The sequence below is a fragment of the Chiloscyllium plagiosum genome, unplaced genomic scaffold, assembly GCF_037043375.1.
Source record: "Chiloscyllium plagiosum isolate Xiang-an unplaced genomic scaffold, Cpla_swu_hap1 HiC_scaffold_2, whole genome shotgun sequence".
NCBI lineage: Eukaryota > Metazoa > Chordata > Chondrichthyes > Orectolobiformes > Hemiscylliidae > Chiloscyllium > Chiloscyllium plagiosum.
Genome location: NW_028270140.1, coordinates 156,579,339 through 156,597,840, shown reverse-complemented (window position 1 = coordinate 156,597,840; position 18,502 = coordinate 156,579,339). Strand labels below are relative to the sequence as shown.

General features: G+C 49.8%; 1 protein-coding gene across 1 annotated transcript in view; it reads right to left on the bottom strand.

Moving 5' to 3' along the window:
* Positions 1–1,828: 1,828 nt before the first annotated feature.
* The window catches only part of LOC148152030 (microtubule-actin cross-linking factor 1, isoforms 6/7-like), an 86,928-nt gene continuing 70,254 nt past the window's right edge, over positions 1,829–18,502 (bottom strand). Inside the window, exon 8 of the mRNA XM_087993849.1 lies at positions 1,829–2,599. Within this exon, the coding sequence (XP_087849975.1) occupies positions 2,546–2,599 (54 nt within the window). The 3' untranslated portion in view covers positions 1,829–2,545. The remainder of the gene's footprint in view (positions 2,600–18,502) is intronic.

The window sequence follows — 18,502 nt, the reverse complement described above, 5'->3', positions numbered from 1 at the left end:
ACCTTTAACCCTGTATTCCACATTCTTATTTGTCCTTCCAAAATGGACAACCTAACACTTGACAGGGTTGAACTCCATCTGCCACTCCTCAGCCCAGCTCTGCATCATATCGAAGTCCCTTTGCAGCCGACAACAGCCCTCCTCACTATCCACAACTCCACCAATCTTCGTATCGTCTGCAAATTTACTGACCCACCCTTCGACTCCCTCTTCCAAGTCATTAATAAAAATTACAAACAGCAGAGGACCCAGAACTGATCCCTGCGGATCTCCACTTGTAACTGGGCTCCAGGCTGAATATTTACCATCGACCACCACTCTCTGACTTCGACCGGTTAGCCAGTTCTCTATCCAACTGGCCAAACTTACCACTATCCCACGCCTCCTGACTTTCCGCATAAGCCTACCATGGGAAACCTTATCAAAAGCCTTACTAAAATCCATGTATACTACATCCACTGCTCTACCCTTATCCACATGCTTGGTCACCTCCTCAAAGAATTGTAAGGCAAGACCTACCCCTCACAAATCCATGCTGGCTGTCCCTAATCAAGCAGTGTCTTTTCAGATACTCATAAATCCTATCCCTCAGTACCCTTTCCATTACTTTGCCTACGACCGAAGTAAGACTAACTGGCCTGTAATTCCCGGGGTTATCCCTATTCCCTTTTATGAACAGGGGCACAACATTTGCCACTCTCCAGTCCCCTGGCACCACCCCCATTGACAGTGAAGACTAAAAGATCATTGCCAACGGCTCTGCAATTTCCTCTCTTGCTTCCCACATAATCCTAGGATATATCCCGTCAGGCCTGGGGGACTTGTCTATCCTCAAGTTTTTCAAAATGTCCAACACATCTTCCTTCCTAACAAGTATCTCCTCTAGCTTACCAGTCCGTTTCATACTCTCCACTTCAACAATACGGTCCCTCTCATTTGTAAATACTGAAGAAAAGTACTCATTCAAGACCTCTCCTATCTCTTCTGACTCCATACACAGGGAGAAAGTGAGGTCTGCAGATGCTGGAGGTCAAAGTTGAAACTTTATTGCTGGAACAGCACAGCAGGTCAGGCAGCATCCAGGGAACAGGAGATTCGACGTTCCGGGCACAGGCCCTTCTTCAGGAATGGGCCTGTCCCCGAACAGTCCTGACTCCATACACAGTCTCCCACTACTGTCCTTGATCGGTGGTACAGTGGTTAGCACTGCTGCCTCACAGCGGCAGAGACCTGGGTTCAATTCCTGCCTGAGGGGACTGACTGTGTGGAGTTTGCACCTTCTCCCTGTGTCTGCGTGAGTTTCCACCGGGTGCTCTGGTTTCCTCCCACAGTCCAAAGATGTGCAGGTTAGGTGAATTGGCTGTGCTAAATTGCCCGTAATATTAGGTGAAGGGGTAAATGTAGGGGAATGGGTCAGGGTGGGTCGCGCTTTGGCGGGTCAGTGTGGACTTGTTGGGCCGAAGGGCCTGTTTCCACACTAAGTAATCTAATACTTATAACTTGTTGGAAATGTGTTGCTGGAAAAGCGCAGCAGGTCAGGCAGCATCCAGGGAACAGGAGAATCGACATTTCGGGCATAAGCCCTTCTTCGGGCTTATGCCCGAAACGTCGATTCTCCTGTTCCCTGGATGCTGCCTGACCTGCTGCGCTTTTCCAGCAACACATTTCCAGCTCTGATCTCCAGCATCTGCAGACCTCACTTTCTCCTTATAACTTGTTGCAAAGTGTCACTTAAGATAGTAGATTTAGCACAGAGATTTTGCTGATGTAAGATACAATGAAAAGAAATGAGAGCATCTGGATCTGATAATACTTTTTATCTGCAATAAGCCCTTTTTATGTTTTTCTGTCATGGAAGGTGCACCGTCTGTACATACACTCACTAAATTAACCAAATTCAGTTTAAATTAATGACATTTATCTTGAAAGTTTGTAAAGATATCTATTCCTCGTGTTCTACCTGTAAGAGTGCCCAAAGCCAGTAACTCATTGTAGCAAATAAAATCTTCTGTTATGGCCCGAATGAAGTATAAAACCTGCGCTGAGTCAGTAGTATCAGTTGATTCATCCAAAGCGATTGAATAATATGTGTTTTCCTTTTGGAGTATTTGTTGGAGGAGTTCTGTTACGTTGAGGGCTAATTCATGCTGCCGATCAGTCATGGTTCTCCTTGAAAGAAGCAGTTGTTTGTACTTTGGAACATTATCGTGGTCTAAGCGCCCCACAACTTCGACAATACATTCTTTTACGATTTCCACATCGCTGAAAGGCTTCCCTCTTTTTCTGAGTATATAAGCTATTTTATATGTTGCTTCAGTGGCATTTTTTCCGGGTCTTAATACTGCTTGAAATAACTGTCTTTGCTTTTGCTTTTCATCTTTTAATTTCTGCAATGCCACCTTCCACACCTGTCCCTCTAATTTAAATACTTGTGGTCCTTATGTGTGGCATAATGCTGATAAGCATTATATTTCTTCAATGTTGATATTGCAGTATCATCCTATCTTTAGCAGACACAAAATAATATTGCAATTCCCAATCCTCATTAAAACCTGTTTTCTTCCTTCAGCGTTCTCTTGGTCATCTTTGACATGATGGGCTGTTAAGTGACAAAATAAAAAAACACAAATGTTGATACTGTTAGACTGTGTGTAACTATTCTCAAATTTCACTTCAAATGGAAAGTCACGTGCACTGTTGTCATAAGTTGATAAACACTGGCGTACTGGATATCCACAGACTCTCTCCAACCAGCCTTGGGTGATAGTGGCGCCAGTCAGGCGGGGAAGATAACGTACATTCTAGAGTCGCATTATAACTACATCATGGGCATAGCAGGTGCCGAAATAGCCCTTATAGCTTCCCAATTTTTTAGTCTGTGAGGATTATTTCATTGAATTTTCTTTTACTCTCTGGTATTTTAAAAACATTCACTTTAAGATCAAAATAAAATTAAAGGACAAAAAAGCTAATAAAAAATAATTTGTTCTGCAAAATTTGGATTAATTGAAAAGGCCACACACAATGACCTAGACGGAATGGGGCTATTGGGTGCAGCCGTTTTGACACGGCTGTTTGGGTGCCCGCTGATTTGGCGCAAGCCCATTTGGCAACGCACGTTTTGGCGCTAGGAAAAAAATTGTTGGTTGATTCATCATCATTCAAAGGTAGAACTTTAAAGATTTTTAAAACTAACTATTGAAATATAAAAACATTAAATCTGTTAATCACTAAAAACTGTAACGTAGCTTTTATTTGGTTCATTTAGTAATTATGAGCAAGGCTATTCAAGTACTTGATAACATCCATGTTTTCAAATCTAAGAACAATTTCATGTATCCTTCTATCTGCATCTCTATACTGTTTTAATTTCTATGGTGGTTCATGCCCAGCTAGTAACCCTTCATAATATGCATCTCTACCTTTCTGTACTTTACACTGGCCATCTATTAATTTTCCATATGGTGGGAGGTTGCATGCTAAGTTCGTATTGTCATCAACGGTGGGCTGCCTCCGCATGATTGTTTGTGCAGTCTTTCCCGGTTAATATTCTCTGAAAGTTCTAAATCTCATGGAGAAATAGAGGAGTTTGTGTTCCATTTCCTCGTCTGGTCTGACAATCAACATATGTATCTTCAAACCAGTTCAGTAAATCTTGAAGTTCTTGCGGCAGTTCGGTCACTAGAGCATCCAGATATTCATCGAACTTGTTCAAAGGTACAAAGGCAAGCGCAATAATCATTCTAGCTTTTAACCCGAAATCAGGGTCAGTGTTATACAAACCAGTGAACCCCAGTCTAGCTAAATGTTTTTGCATATTTTGAGCTAAATGAAAAAAAGCATCCTTTTTATTTGGTCTTCAGGGAATATGTCCTTCATAGCACTGTGCGCAGCTTGTTCAAAATTGCAGACGATTGAAGTGGGTTTCAAATTGGGTTCCATTTCTTTCAATAACTAACATTCTCACGTATGTGGTGCGTTGCTTGTTGGGCAAAAGAGCATACACGAAAAGGTGAATACCTCAGTGTTATTTTGCTAGAATTACATAAATCTGAGAAAAGAGGATGGGAGCAATACTGAATGTGCCATCAGCAAACCACATATTAGATTAGATTAGATTACTTACAGTGTGGAAACAGGCCCTTCGGCCCAACAAGTCCACACCGACCCGCCGAAGCGTAACCCACCCATACCCCTACATTTACCCCTTTACCTAACACTACGGGCAATTTAGCATGGCCAATTCACCTGACTTGCACATCTTTGGACTGTGGGAGGAAACCGGAGCGCCCGGAGGAAACCCACGCAGACACGGGGAGAACGTGCAAACTCCACACAGTCAGTCGCCTGAGTCGGGAATTGAACCCGGGTCTCTGGCGCTGCGAGGCAGCAGTGCTAACCACTGTGCCACTGTGCCACCCACAAATCAGATGTCACTAAGTGTTGGAGCCAGCTCTGTCTTTTGAAGATTAATATCCAGTCGGGACCTGCTCTGTTATCACAGTAAAAAATTTTCTTCCACGCCTGGTTGAGGGATATATATTCTGTAGCATTCTGGCACAAATTGTTGCAAATTAGTTGGATTGGTGGGTGTGTTCATGACTGAATTACGCTTTCTGCATATTATTTTCCTCAAAGCAGACATATTAGGAATGACGAGGACGGCTAGACTAGCTTGGGATATGTCTGTCAAACATGCACTAACAACTACAGTCGGTGACTCGAGTCTCCTCTGCTCTCTTTATTTTAGTTTTCACAAGTATAACCTCTAATTGTGCAGCAGAAGCTTCATGTGAATGGTTGTTCAGCTCCCTCACCACCCCTCCAGCTTTAGTATGGACCCGTGCTTTGCACCGATTCTTTTTTTTATTTTATTTTAATTTTTTTTCTCTTCTCACAATGCCAAAATTTCAAGTCGCTGTCAACTTTGCTTCTTTTGTCAAAGACGTAGAGGAATCCATTTTGTTAATACCTCCTCAGTCAGCCATATGGATAAAACTATTAAAAAAATATAAAAAGATGGCAAAAGAACGAAACCCTGTGGCAGCGCAGCCGCGGTTAACTCAACTGAGGCTGAGGACTAACTGTTGCCTGAGCAAACGGCTAAACGAGGAGAGAGCTAGTTTTCCTGTTTCCATATGTACTAGCTCAATTTATACAAAGGAAGTGCAAACAGCAACGTACCTATTGGTCTTTTCAACGCTGCATGCTCAACTACTATATACAAAAATACTTAGTACAAAAAAATGCATGCAATTATATGTTTACATGCACAAATAGTATATTTATGTTGAAATTAAACTTACCTACACCATTCGATAAACATGCGTGGTTATTCAACATAACAGATGGTTATATAACAGATATATTGTAATTTTGTTACACTAAAGCTGTCCATACAGACAGATTTACAAATAAAGAAGTATTCTTAGTGCCAAAACATCTGTCGCCAAATGTGCTGGCGCCAAATAGGTTTGGCGCCCAAACGGCCGTGCCAAAACATACCAAACCTGGCCTAGAAGGCTGCAGGTTCCCCACCCCTGGGATAGAGGATTGGTAGGCCCAGTTCCTGAAGAGCATGGCCTCGCTCTTGCCTCGGTTGACCTTTGCCCCCGAGGCCCATTCAAACTGGTCACAGATGCACATGAGTCTGTGCACGGACAGAGGATCCGAGCAGAAAACGGCGATGTCATCCATGTACAGGGAGGCCTAAACCTGCAGGCCCCTGCTGCCAGGAATAGTCACCCCTCTCAGGCTCGCATCCTTCCTGATGGAGTCGGCAAATGGCTCTATGCAGCACATAAACAAGGCAGGAGAGAGAGGACAGCCCTGCCTGACTCCAGATCTGACTGGGAAGCTACCTGATTCCCACCCATTGATTGAGACTGCACTGACAATGTTGGTGTAGAACAATCTGATCTAATTGCAGATTCCCTCCCCAAAGCCCATTTTGGAGACAACGTCTCTCATATACGTGTGTGATATCCTGTCAAAAGCTTTCTCCTTGTCCAGGCTGATCAGGCAGGTGTCCACCCCCCTGTCCTGCACGTAGGCGATCGTATCCCTGAGGAGTGCGAGACTCCCAGCAATTTTCCTGCCGGTACAGCACAGGTTTGGTCAGGGTGAATCACTGACCCCAAAGCAGACCTGACCCGGTTGGCGATAACCTTTGACAGAATTTTGTAATCCCCAGTCAATAGTGAGATTGGTCTCCAATTTCTGAGTTCCTCCCTCTCCCGCCTTCCGCTTGTAGATGAGGGTGATGATGCCTTTCCTCATGGATTCACTCATGGTACCTGCCAGAAGCATACTGACATACACCTCCAGCAGGTCCTGGCCAATCAAGTCCCACAGAGCGGAATAGAGCTCGACCAGTAAGCCGTCGCTTCCGAGAGTTTTATTCTTTTCGAAGGACTCGAGGGCCTTGGTCAGCTCATCCAGAGATAGAACACGGGACAGGCTAGACCAGCCACTGTCGTCTAAGACCTCCATGATGGAGGACAGGAATGACTGGGAGGCCGCGCTGGCGGTTGGCTTCGAGTCATACAGACTGGCATAGAAGGATTTGCTGATCCTCATGACATCAGCCTGAGATGACGTTACCGAGCCATCTTCTTCCTTCAGGCTGCTGAGCACGGAGCTCTCTTTGTGCACCTTCTGGATGAAGAAACATGAGCACGTTTCGTCTTGCTCCACGGAGCGGACCCTGGACCGGAAGATTATCTTGGAGGCCTCCGAGGCAAAGAGCGAGGCTTGTTGACCCTTCACCTCCTGGAGGTCCTCCGTGACATCGACCCTCATCGTCTGCAGCAGGTTCTGCATACTTGCCTGGAGCTGGGACAGTTTTCCCCGCCTCTCTCTTGCTTCCTGAACACCTTTTGAGGATGAAGAACCTCTTGATGTTCCCTTTTACTGTTTCCCACCAGTCTGCTGGAGACTCAAAGGAGGGGCTTCACGGTTCTCCAACCTGCGTAGTCCCTCTTGAGCTCCTCAATGTTCCCTGGGGACAACAGCTTAGTGTTCAGCTTCCACGTTCCCTTACCAGCCCACTGCTCGTCCTGTAGGTGACAGTCGGCTGGCAGGAGGTAGTGGTCAGAGAAGAAAACCGGCTTGACGTCGGTGGATCTGACTGAGAGCGTTCGGGACACAAACAGGTAATCTATCCTTGAGCGGATAGACCCGTCTGCCCATGACCAGTGTATCTATGCTGTGCTCCATCTGCAGGGGCGCTGAAGACGTTGTGCAGCTTGGCATCTTTTACCGTGTCCATCAGGGCTCTGGACATGGTGTCCAGTTTACTGTTTTTCCCCCCGCCACCCCACCACTGCTGGATCGTCCATCTGCATCAATGATATAGTTGAAGTCCCTGGCCAGAATGACCAGCCTGGACATAGCCAGCAACAGTGGGAGCTGCTGCAGGACGGCCAACCGTTCACTCTTACCCACTGGGGCGTACACATTAATTAGTCTCTAGAGCGTTTCTGTACATGACATCAGTGACGAGGAGGTGCTTGCCCATCTCCTTAACCTCAGATGGTGAAGTTTCCTCCTCACAACAGGATACCCAGGCCTGAGGAGCAGTTATCATTGCCCCCGACCAAACTGACGGCCCATGGGCCCACAAGCTCGACCATCTCCTGTAGCTGCTGTGGTGCGGTAACCCCCACTGCTGCAGAAACAGGACATCGGCTTCAATAGACAATAGGTGCAGGAGTAGGCCATTCAGCCCTTCGAGCCTGCACCTTAATGTTGGCTAGGAAGGCCATCGTAGAAACACATCACGTAGCAGATTTAATGCCAAGCACGTTTAATACTTGGGATTTTTATCCCCATTTTTAACAGTTTTGAGGTTACCCATGTCCATTTGCCGCTGGTCCTGTCCCTCTGCGGTAGCTGTCTGCATCCCCCATGGTGAACATGAACTGCTGGACCCTCGCGGGTCTGAGGTAGCTGCCCAGCTCCTCACTGGGGCCATTTTCCCACTCCGGTGTCATCGGGCCGGGACCAGGGTTCGCACAGTCCAGTTCTATATCTGACAGCGGGGCTGTCAGAGGGTGGCTGCTCCCAGTAACCTGGGTACCTCCTGGCTTTCACTTTGTGGGGGGGTGGTCTTTACCAGTTGCCTCAGGAGGTTTGTCCTTTCTTGTTTGGCAGGTACTGCCCTCCTTTCTCCCCGCAGCGCTCTGTCTCTTCTCTTGGTGACGACCCTCCTTGTGCCTGTCCTCACCCTCCGAAGAGCTGTCTGTGTCTTCCCCGTGCAGCTGCCATTTCCCCCTTTCTGAGGTTTTGGCGGCCTGGTGGGTTTTCTTCCTCCTGTTTTTTACAGGAATCCATTCCTCTGCCTCCTTCGTTCCCTCCTCCTCCTCCATTGCGTCCGTCTGTCCTGTAGGAGCTTCGATCAGCAGCTGTACCTCCGGTGGCTGTCCTCTGCTCTGCTCCAGCCTGTCCTTCCTTTTGCGTGCCCCCAGACACTGTTCCCTTGCTGGTTTGTGCTGCCTTGCTGGTCTTTTGCGGTCCACCTCAGGCCACCTGCACATAGGCAGCGGCTCCTCGTCTTGGGCAGGCCTTGTACACGTGGCCCGCCTCTCCGCACAGATTGTACTTCTTGGCTTCTTTGCTTGGTTGGGTGACCCTCCTGCTTGCAGTTCCGACAGATAGTAACCTTATAGTCCGCCGAAATGTGGCCTGACCTCCCGCAGGTTCGGCACACTTTCGGCTGCCCTGCGTACGTCAGGTACCCTCTGCTCCCTCCGATAGCAAAGCTGGAGGGTGGGTGGAAGATGGCGTCGACCCTCAGGGTTACCCTGACCTGCCATTTGCTAGTCCAGATCCCGAAAGGGTCAACCACATCGGTGCTTTCTCCCTCGACCTGCACGTATCTTCCCAGGAAGGTCAGGACATCAGCTGCTGGAACATAGAGGTTGTACATATGAATCGTAACAACTCGACTCCACTGTGCAGGAAGCACACGCAACAGGACGGCCGACAAGGTGGAGAACAGAGGCTCCCCTTCCTTTTTCTTTGAAGACCTTGCGGAGCTGCTCACATTGCTTCACACTCCTGTCGGTGACGTCAAAGTAGCCTGCCCCAGGGAGGTCCTGCAGGCAGTACACATCCTTCTTTGAATTTCAAAAATATGCTTTATTCATAAAATTATTTGGATCTCTATACAATTGGTCATGCCATTCTTGTGCACAGGCAGTACACATCCTTTTTGTTATTTCAAAAATATACTTTATTCATAACTACTTTGATCTATACAACTGGACATGCCATACATATGTAAACATTCCATTTGTTTGCATACCGAAAACAGAGTAATCATTCCTATTTACAGGTCGGTACGATTACATTTTTAGCTGAGGCGCCAGCAGAGCCCAAATGACTACGTGGCCCCCTGTTCTTCTTTCGGCAGGCAGATGTTACACAGTGGTCTTTCCCCACTGCGCCTTGGCAGCAGCTGCCCCAAGCTTCAGCGCGTCCCTCAACACAGTCCTGGACCTTGGAATGTGCCAGTCTGCAACACTCGGTCGGGGTCAACTCCTTCAGCTGGAGGATCAACAGGTTTCGGATCACCCAGAGAGCGTCCTTCACCGAGTTGATGATCCTCCAGGTGCAGTTGATGTTCGTCTCGGTGTGCGTCCCGGGGAACAGACCGTAGAGCACGGAGTCCCGCGTCACGGCACTGCTTGGGACGAACCTCGACAAACATCACTGCATTCCTCTCCAGACTTCTTCTGCATTGGCACATTCCAGAAGGAGGTGTGTGACAGTCTCGTCCCCCCCGCAGCCGCTTCGAGGGCAGTGTGCGGTGCGACTGAGAGTCCGGGCGTGCATAAAGGATCTCACAGGCAGAGCCCTTCTCACCACCAGCCAAGCCATGTCTTGGTGCTTGTTGGAAAGTTCTGGCGATGAGGCATTCTGCCAAATGGCTTTGACCGTCTGGTCAGGAAACCGCTTGACAGGATCCGCCCTCTCCTTTTCCCGAAGGGTCTCAAGGACACTACGTGCTGACCACTTCCTGATGGACTTGTGGTCAAAGGTGTTTTTCTTGATAAACTTCTCCACGAAGGACAGGTGATACCGAACGGTCCACCTACTCGGAGCGTTCCGCGGCAACGAGGCCAGGCCCATCCTTCGCAACACCGGGGACAGGTAGAACCTCAGTACGTAGTGACACTTGGTGTTTGCGTACCGGGGATCCACTCACAGCTTGATGCAGCCACACACAAAGGTGGCCATCAGGGTGAGGGTGGCATTGGGCGTGTTTTTTCCCCCATTGCACCGGTCTTTGTACATTGTGTCTCTTCGGACCCGGTCCATCTTTGATCTCCACACGAAGTGGAAGATGGCCCGGGTGACTGCGGCAGCACAGGTTCTGGGGATAGGCCAGACCTGTGGCACGTATAACAATACTGACAGAACCTCACACCTGATGACCAGGTTCTTACCCGCGATGGAGAGCGACCGTTGCTCCCATCTGCCCAGTTTCTGTCTCACCTTCCTGATCCGCTCCTCCCAGGTCTTGGCGCACGCCCCAGCTCGCCCCCCTCCACCCTCGAACCAAATACCCAGCACCTTCAGGTGGTTGGTCCTGACGGTGAAGGGGATCGAGGATTGGTCGGCCCAGTTCCCGAAGAGCATGGCCTCGCTCTTGCCTCGGTTTACCTTGGCCTCCAAGGCCCATTCAAACTGGTCACATATGCACATGAGTCTGTGCACGGACAGCTGATCCGAGCAGAAAATGGCAACGTCTTCCATGTACAGGGAGGCCTTAACCTGCAGGCCCCCGCTGCCAGGAATAGTCACCCCTCTCAGACACGCATCCTTCCTGATGGGCTCGACAAATGGCTCTATGCAGCACATAAACAAGGCAGGAGAGAGAGGGCAGCCCTGCCTGACTCCAGGTCTGACTGGGAAGCTATCTGATTCCCACCCATTGATTGAGACTGCACTGACAATGTTGGTGTAGAGCAGTCTGATTCAATTACCGATTCATAGAACATAGAAAAATACAGCGCAGTACAGGTTACAGCAGGCACTTGGGGCTGTTTTCATTGGAGAAAAGAAGGTTTAGGGGTGACTTGATAGAGGTGTACAAGATGATTAGGGGTTTAGATAGGGTTGACCATGAGAACCTTTTGGCCCTCGATGTTGCGCCGATCCAAGCCCACCTAACCTACACCAGCCCACTATCCTCCATTTGCCTATCCAATGCCCGTTTAAATGCCCATAAAGAGGGAGAGTCCACCACTGCTACTGGCAGGGTATTCCATGAACTCACGACTTGCTGAGTAAAGAATCTACCCCTAACATCTGTCCTATACCTACCACCCCTTAATTTAAAGCTATGCCCCCTCGTAATAGCTGACTCCATACGTGGAAAAAGGTTCTCATGGTCAACCCTATCTAAACCCCTAATCATCTTGTACACCTCTATCAAGTCACCCCTAAACCTTCTTTTCTCCAATGAAAACAGCCCCAAGTGCCTCAGCCTTTCCTCATACGATCTTCCTACCATACCAGGCAACATCCTGGTAAACCTCCTCTGCACCCGTTCCAGTGCCTCCACATCTTTCCTATAGTATGGCGACCAAAACTGCACACAATACTCCAGATGTGGCCGCACCAGAGTCTTATACAACTGCAACATGACCTCAGGACTCCGGAACTCAATTCCTCTACCAATAAAAGCCAGTACGCCATATGCCTTCTTCACCGCACTATTTACCTGGGTGGCAACTTTCAGAGATCTGTGTACATGGACACCAAGATCCCTCTGCTCATCCACACTACCAAGTATCCGACCATTAGCCCAGTACCCCATCTTTTTGTTACTCTTACCAAAGTGAATCACCTCACATTTACCTACATTGAACTCCATTTGCCACCTTTCTGCCCAGCTCTGCAACTTATCTATATCCTGCTGTAACCTGACACATCCTTCCTCACTGTCAACAACTCCACTGACTTTCGTATCATCTACAAACTTGCTCACCCAAACTTCTAACCCCTCCTCCAGGTCATTTATAAAAATGACAAACAGCAATGGTCCCAAAACAGATCCTTGCGGAACACCGCTAGTGACGGCACTCCAAGATGAACCTTTGCCATCAACTACTACCCTCTGTCTTCTTCCAGCCAGCCAACTCCTAATCCAAACCTCCAACTCACCCTCAATGCCATACCTCCGTATTTTTTGCAGTAGCCTACCATGGGGAACCTTATCAAACGCCTTACTAAAATCCATATACACCACATCTACTGCTTTCCCCTCGTCCACCTCCTTAGTCACCTTCTCAAAGAATTCAATAAGGTTTGTGAGGCACGACCTGCCCTTCACAAAACCATGCTGACTATCCTTGATCACATTATTCCTATCCAGATGTTCATAAATCCTATCCCTTACAATTCTCTCTAAGACTTTGCCCACTACAGAAGTGAGGCTCACCGGCCTATAGTCACTAGGGTTATCCCTACTCCCCTTCTTGAACAAGGGAACCACATTTGCTAGCCTCCAGTCTTCTGGCACTACTCCTGTAAACAACGAGGACATAAAAATCAAGGCCAATGGCTCTGCAATCTCCTCCCTTGCTTCCCAGAGAATCCTAGGATAAATGCCATCAGGCCCAGGGGACTTATCTATTTTCACCCTTTCCAGAATTTCCAACACCTCTTCCCTACATACCTCAAAGCCGTCCATTCTAATTAATTGTGACTCAGTATTCACATTGACAACAATGTCCTGTTCCTGATTGAATACTGACGAAAAGTATTCATTCAGTGCCTCCCCAATCTCTTCAGCCTCCACGCAACTTCCCATTACGATCCTTGACTGGACCTATTCCTACCCTAGTCATTCTTTTATTCCTGACATACCTATAGAAAGCCTTTGGGTTTTCCCTAATCCTACCAACTAAGGACTTTTCATGTCCCCTCCTTGCTGCTCTTAGCTCTCTCTTCAGGTCCTTCCTGGCTACCTTATAATTCTCAATCGCCCCAATTGAACCTTCACGCCTCATCTTTACATAGGCCGCCCTCTTCCCTTTAACAAGGGATTCCAATTCCTTATTAAACCACGGCTCCCTCACACAACCCTTTCCTCCCTGCCTGACGGGCACATACTTATCAAGGACACTCAATAGTTGCTCCTTGAACAAGCTTCACATATCAATTGCGCCCAAGCCTTGAAGCCAGTTTTCCAAGCCACGCATCCTAAGTCGTGCCTCACCGCATCATAATTTCCCTGCCCCCAGCTATAACTCTTGCCCTGCAGTGCACACTTATCCCTCTCCATCACTAGAGTAAAAGTCACCGAATTGTGGTCACTGTCCCCAAAGTGCTCACCTACCTCCAATTCTAACACCTGGCCTGGTTCGTTACCCAGAACCAAATCCAGTATGGCCTCACCTCTTGTTGGCCTATCTACATATTGTGTCAGGAAACCCTCCTGCACACATTGGACAAACACTGACCCATCTAACGAACTCGAGCTATAGCTTTCCCAATCAATATCTGGAAAGTTAAAGTCCCCTATAACAACCACCCTATTACTTTCACTCTTCTCTTGAATCATCCTCGCAATCCTTTCTTCTACGTTTCTAGGACTATTAGGAGGCCTGTAAAAAATTCCTAACAAGGTGAGCTCACCTTTCCTATTCCTAACCTCAGCCCAAACTACCTCAGATGGCGAGTCTTCATCCATCGTCCTTTCCACAGCTGTAATACTATCTTTGACAAGCAATGCCACACCTCCCCCTCTTTTACCCCCACCTCTAAACCTACTAAAACATTTAAACCCTGGAACCTGCAACAGCCAATCCTGTCCCTGTTCTACCCATGTCTCCGTAATAGCCACAACATCGAAGTCCCAGGTCCCAGCCCACGCTGCAGGTTCACCTCCCTTATTCCGTATACTTCATGTATTGAAGTATACACACTTCAAGCCTCTCCTGCGCACTTTTATAGGGAAAAAAACCTACCCAGGTAAGCTTGCGCTACACCAGCTTCCGGGTCCGCACCGCGCTCTATTTAAATTTGAAAGTTTTTTTTAAGCCGTTAAATAAACGTCACCGAGCCTTCAAACAGCCCTTACCTGCTCTGCTGAGAGAGTGAGGAGGTCGGTTCGATTACATTTTTAGCTGAGGCGCCAGCAGAGCCCAAATGACTACGTGGCCCCCTGTTCTTCTTTCGGCAGGCAGATGTTACACGGTGGTCTTTCCCCACTGCGCCTTGGCAGCAGCTGCCCCAAGCGTCAGCGCGTCCCTCAACACAGTCCTGGACCTTGGAATGTGCCAGTCTGCAACACTCGGTCGGGGTCAACTCCTTCAGCTGGAGGATCAACAGGTTTCGGACCACCCAGAGAGCGTCCTTCACCGAGTTGATGATCCTCCAGGCGCAGTTGATGTTCGTCTCGGTGTGCGTCCTGGGGAACAGGCCGTAGAGCACGGAGTCCCGCGTCACGGCGCTGCTCGGGACGAACCTCGACAGACACCACTGCATTCCTCTCCAGACTTCTTCTGCATTGGCACATTCCAGAAGGAGGTGTGTGACAGTCTCGTCCCCCCCGCAGCCGCTTCGAGGGCAGCGTGCGGTGTGGCTGAGAGTCCGGGCGTGCATAAATGATCTCACAGGCAGAGCCCTTCTCACCACCAGCCAAGCCATGTCTTGGTGCTTGTTGGAAAGTTCTGGCGATGAGGCATTCTGCCAAATGGCTTTGACCGTCTGCTCAGGGAACCGCTCGACAGGATCCGCCCTCTCCTTTTCCTGAAGGGTCTCAAGGACACTACGTGCTGACCACTTCCTGATGGACTTGTGGTCAAAGGTGTTTTTCTTCATAAACTTCTCCACGAAGGACAGGTGATACCGAACGGTCCAACTACTCGGAGCATTCCGCGGCAACGAGGCCAGGCCCATCCTTCGCAACACCGGGGACAGGTAGAACTTCAGTACGTAGTGACACTTGGTGTTTGCGTACCGGGGATCCACGCACAGCTTGATGCAGCCACACACAAAGGTGGCCATCAGGGTGAGGGTGGCATTGGGCGTGTTTTTTCCCCCATTGCACTGGTCTTTGTACATTACATCTCTTCGGACCCGGTCCATCTTTGATCTCCACACGAAGTGGAAGATGGCCCGGGTGACTGCGGCAGCACAGGTTCTGGGGATAGGCCAGACCTGTGCCACGTATAACAATACTGAGAGTACCTTACACCTGATGACCAGGTTTTTACCCGCGATGGAGAGTGACCGTTGCTCCCATCTGCCCAGTTTCTGTCTCACCTTCCCGATCCGCTCCTCCCAGGTCTTGGCGCACGCCCCAGCTCGCCCCTCTCCACCCTCGAACCAAATACCCAGCACCTTCAGGTGGTTGGTCCTGACGGTGAAGGGGATCGAGGATTGGTCGGCCCAGTTCCCAAAGAGCATGGCCTCGCTTTTGCCTCGGTTTACCTTGGCCCCCAAGGCCAGCTCGAACTGGTCACAGATGCACATGAGTCTGTGCACGGACAGCTGATCCGAGCAGAAAACGGCGAAGTCATCCATGTACAGGGAGGTCTTAACCTGCAGGCCCCCACTGCCAGGAATAGTCACCCCTCTCAGACACGCATCCTTCCTGATTGATTCGGCAAATGGCTCTATACAGCACACAAACAAGGCAGGAGAGAGAGGGCAGCCCTGCCTGACTCCAGATCTGATTGGGAAGCTATCTGATTCCCACCCATTGATTGAGACTGTACTGACAATGTTGGTGTAGAGCAAACTGATCCAATTGCAGATTCTCTCCCCAAAGTACATTTTGGAGTGGACATCCCTCATATATGTATGCGATATCCTGTCAAAGGCTTTCTCCTGGTCCAGGCTGATGAGGCAGGTGTCCACCCCCCTGTCCTGCACGTAGACAATCGTATCCCTGAGGAGTGCGAGACTCTCAGCGATCTTCCTGCCCGGTACAGCACAGATTTGGTCAGGGTGAATCACTGACCCCAGAGCAGACCTGACCCGGTTGGCGATGACCTTTGACAAGATTTTGTAGTCTGTGTTTAATAGTGAGATTGGTCTCCAATTTCTGAGTTCCTCCCTCTCCCCCTTCCGTTTGTAGATGAGGGTGATGATGCCTTTCCTCATGGATTCACTCATGGTACCTGCCAGAAGCATACTGACATACACCTCCAGCAGGTCCTGGCCAATCAAGTCCCACAGAGCGGAATAGAGCTCGACCAGTAAGCCGTCGCTTCCGAGAGTTTTATTCTTTTCAAAGGACTCGAGGGCCTTGGTCAGCTCATCCAGAGATAGTGGCTGGTCTGGCCTCTCCCATGTCCTGTCGTCTAAGACCTCGTGATCGAGGACAGGGACGACTGGGAGGCTGCGCTGGCGGTTGGCTTCGAGTCATACAGACTGGCATAGAAGGATTTGCTGATCCTCATGATGTCAGCCTGAGATGACGTTACCGAGCCATCTTCTTCCTTCAGGCTGCTGAGCACGGAGCTCTCTTTGTGCACCTTCTGGAAGAAGAAACATGAGCACGTCTCGTCCTGCTCCACGGAGCAGACCCTGGACCGGAAGATTATCTTGGAGGCCTCCGAGGCAAAGAGCGAGGCTTGCTGGCCCTTCACCTCCTTGAGGTCCTCCGTGACATCCACCCCCATCGTCTGCAGCAGGAGCAGGTTCTGCATACTTTCCTGGAGCTGGGACAGTTTTCCCCGTCTCTCTCTCACCTCCTGACCACCTTGAGAATGAAGAACCTCTTGATGTTCCCTTTTACTGTTTCCCACCAGTCCGCTGGGGACTCAAAGGAGGGGCTTCACGGTTCTCCAACCTGCGTCGTCCCTCTTGAGCTTCTCAGTGTTTCCTGGGGTCAACAGCTTAGTGTTCAGCTTCCACGTTCCCTTACCAGCCCGCTGCTCATCCTGTAGGTGACAGTCGGCCAGCAGGAGGCAGTGGTCAGAGAAGAACACCGGCTTGACGTCGGTGGATCTGACCGAGAGCGTTCGGGACACAAACAGGTAATCTATCCTTGAGCAGATAGACCCGTCTGCCCGTGACCATGTATATCTACGCTGCGCTCCGTCTGCAGGGGTGATGAAGACGTCGTGCAGCTTGGCATCTTTTACCGTGTCCATCAGGGCTCTGGACGTGGTGTCCAGTTTACTGTCCCCCCCGCCGGATCGTCCATCTGCATCAATGATACAGTTGAAGTCTCCGGCCAGAATGACTGGCCTGGACGTAGCCAGCAACAGTGGAAGCTGCTGCAGGACGGCCAACCGTTCACTCTTACCCACTGGGGCGTACACATTAATTAGTCTCACGAGAGCGTTTCTGTAGGTAACATCAGCAACGAGGAGGCGCCCGCCCACCACCTCCTTAACCTCGGAGATGGTGAAGTTGCCTCCCCGTAACAGAATACCCAGGCCCGAGGAGCGGTTATCGTTGCCCCCCCGACCACACTGACGGCCCATGGGCCCACAAGCTCGACCATCTCCTGTAGCTGCTGAGGTGCGGTATCCCACACTCCTGCAGAAACAGGACATCAGCTTTAACGTTGGCCAGGAAGGCCAGTGTTGAAACACATCGCGCAGCAGATTTTATGCTGCGCACATTAATACTTTCAATTTTTATCCCCGTTTTTTTAACAGGTTGTAAGGTTACCCATGTCCGATTGTCGCTGGTCCTGCCCCTCTGGGGTAGCTGTCTGCATCCCCGTGCAGTACGCAAACTTCTGGACCCTCGCTGGGCTGAGGTAGCTGTCCAGTTCCTCACTCGGCCCATTTGGGTCCACGCTGTCTGTTTCTATATCTGACAGCGGGGCTGTCAGAGGGTCGCTGCTCCCAGTCACCTGGAGCTGTGTGGCGGTGGGACCCTCCTGGCTTTCACCTGGTGGGGGGTGGTGGTTTCCCATTTCCTCAGGAGGTTCATCCCTTGGTTGGCAGTTGCTGCTCTCCTTTCTCCTCGCAGCGCTCTGCCTCTTCTTTTGGTGACGACCCTCCTTTCTTCCGTCCTCACTCTCCGAAGAGCTGTCCGTATCTTCCACCTGCAGCTGCCTTTTCCCCTTTTTCTGGGAGGTCTTGGTGACCGGGTGGGTTTTCCTCTTCCTGTTTTTCACCACGGTCCATTCCTCTGCCTCCTTCTTTCCCTTCTCCACCTCCTCCTCCTGTCCTGTTGGAGCTTCGCTCGGCAGCTGTACCTCTCCAGTAGCTGTCATCTGCTCTGCTCCGGCCTGTCCTTCCTGTTGCGTGCCCCCTGACACCATTTCCTTGCCGGTTTGCGGTGCCTTGCCGTCCTTTTGTAGCCCACCTCTGGCCATCTGCGCGTAGGTGGCGGCCCCTCGTCTTGGGCAGGCCCTGTACATGTGGCCCGCCTCCCCGCACAGATTGCAGTTCTTTTCCTCCTTGCAGTCTTTGGTCGGGTGGCCCTCCTTCTTGCAGTTCCGACAGATCGTGACCTTGCAGTCCGCCGCCATGTGGCCTGACCTCCCACAGGTTCGGCACACTTTCGGCTGCCCTGC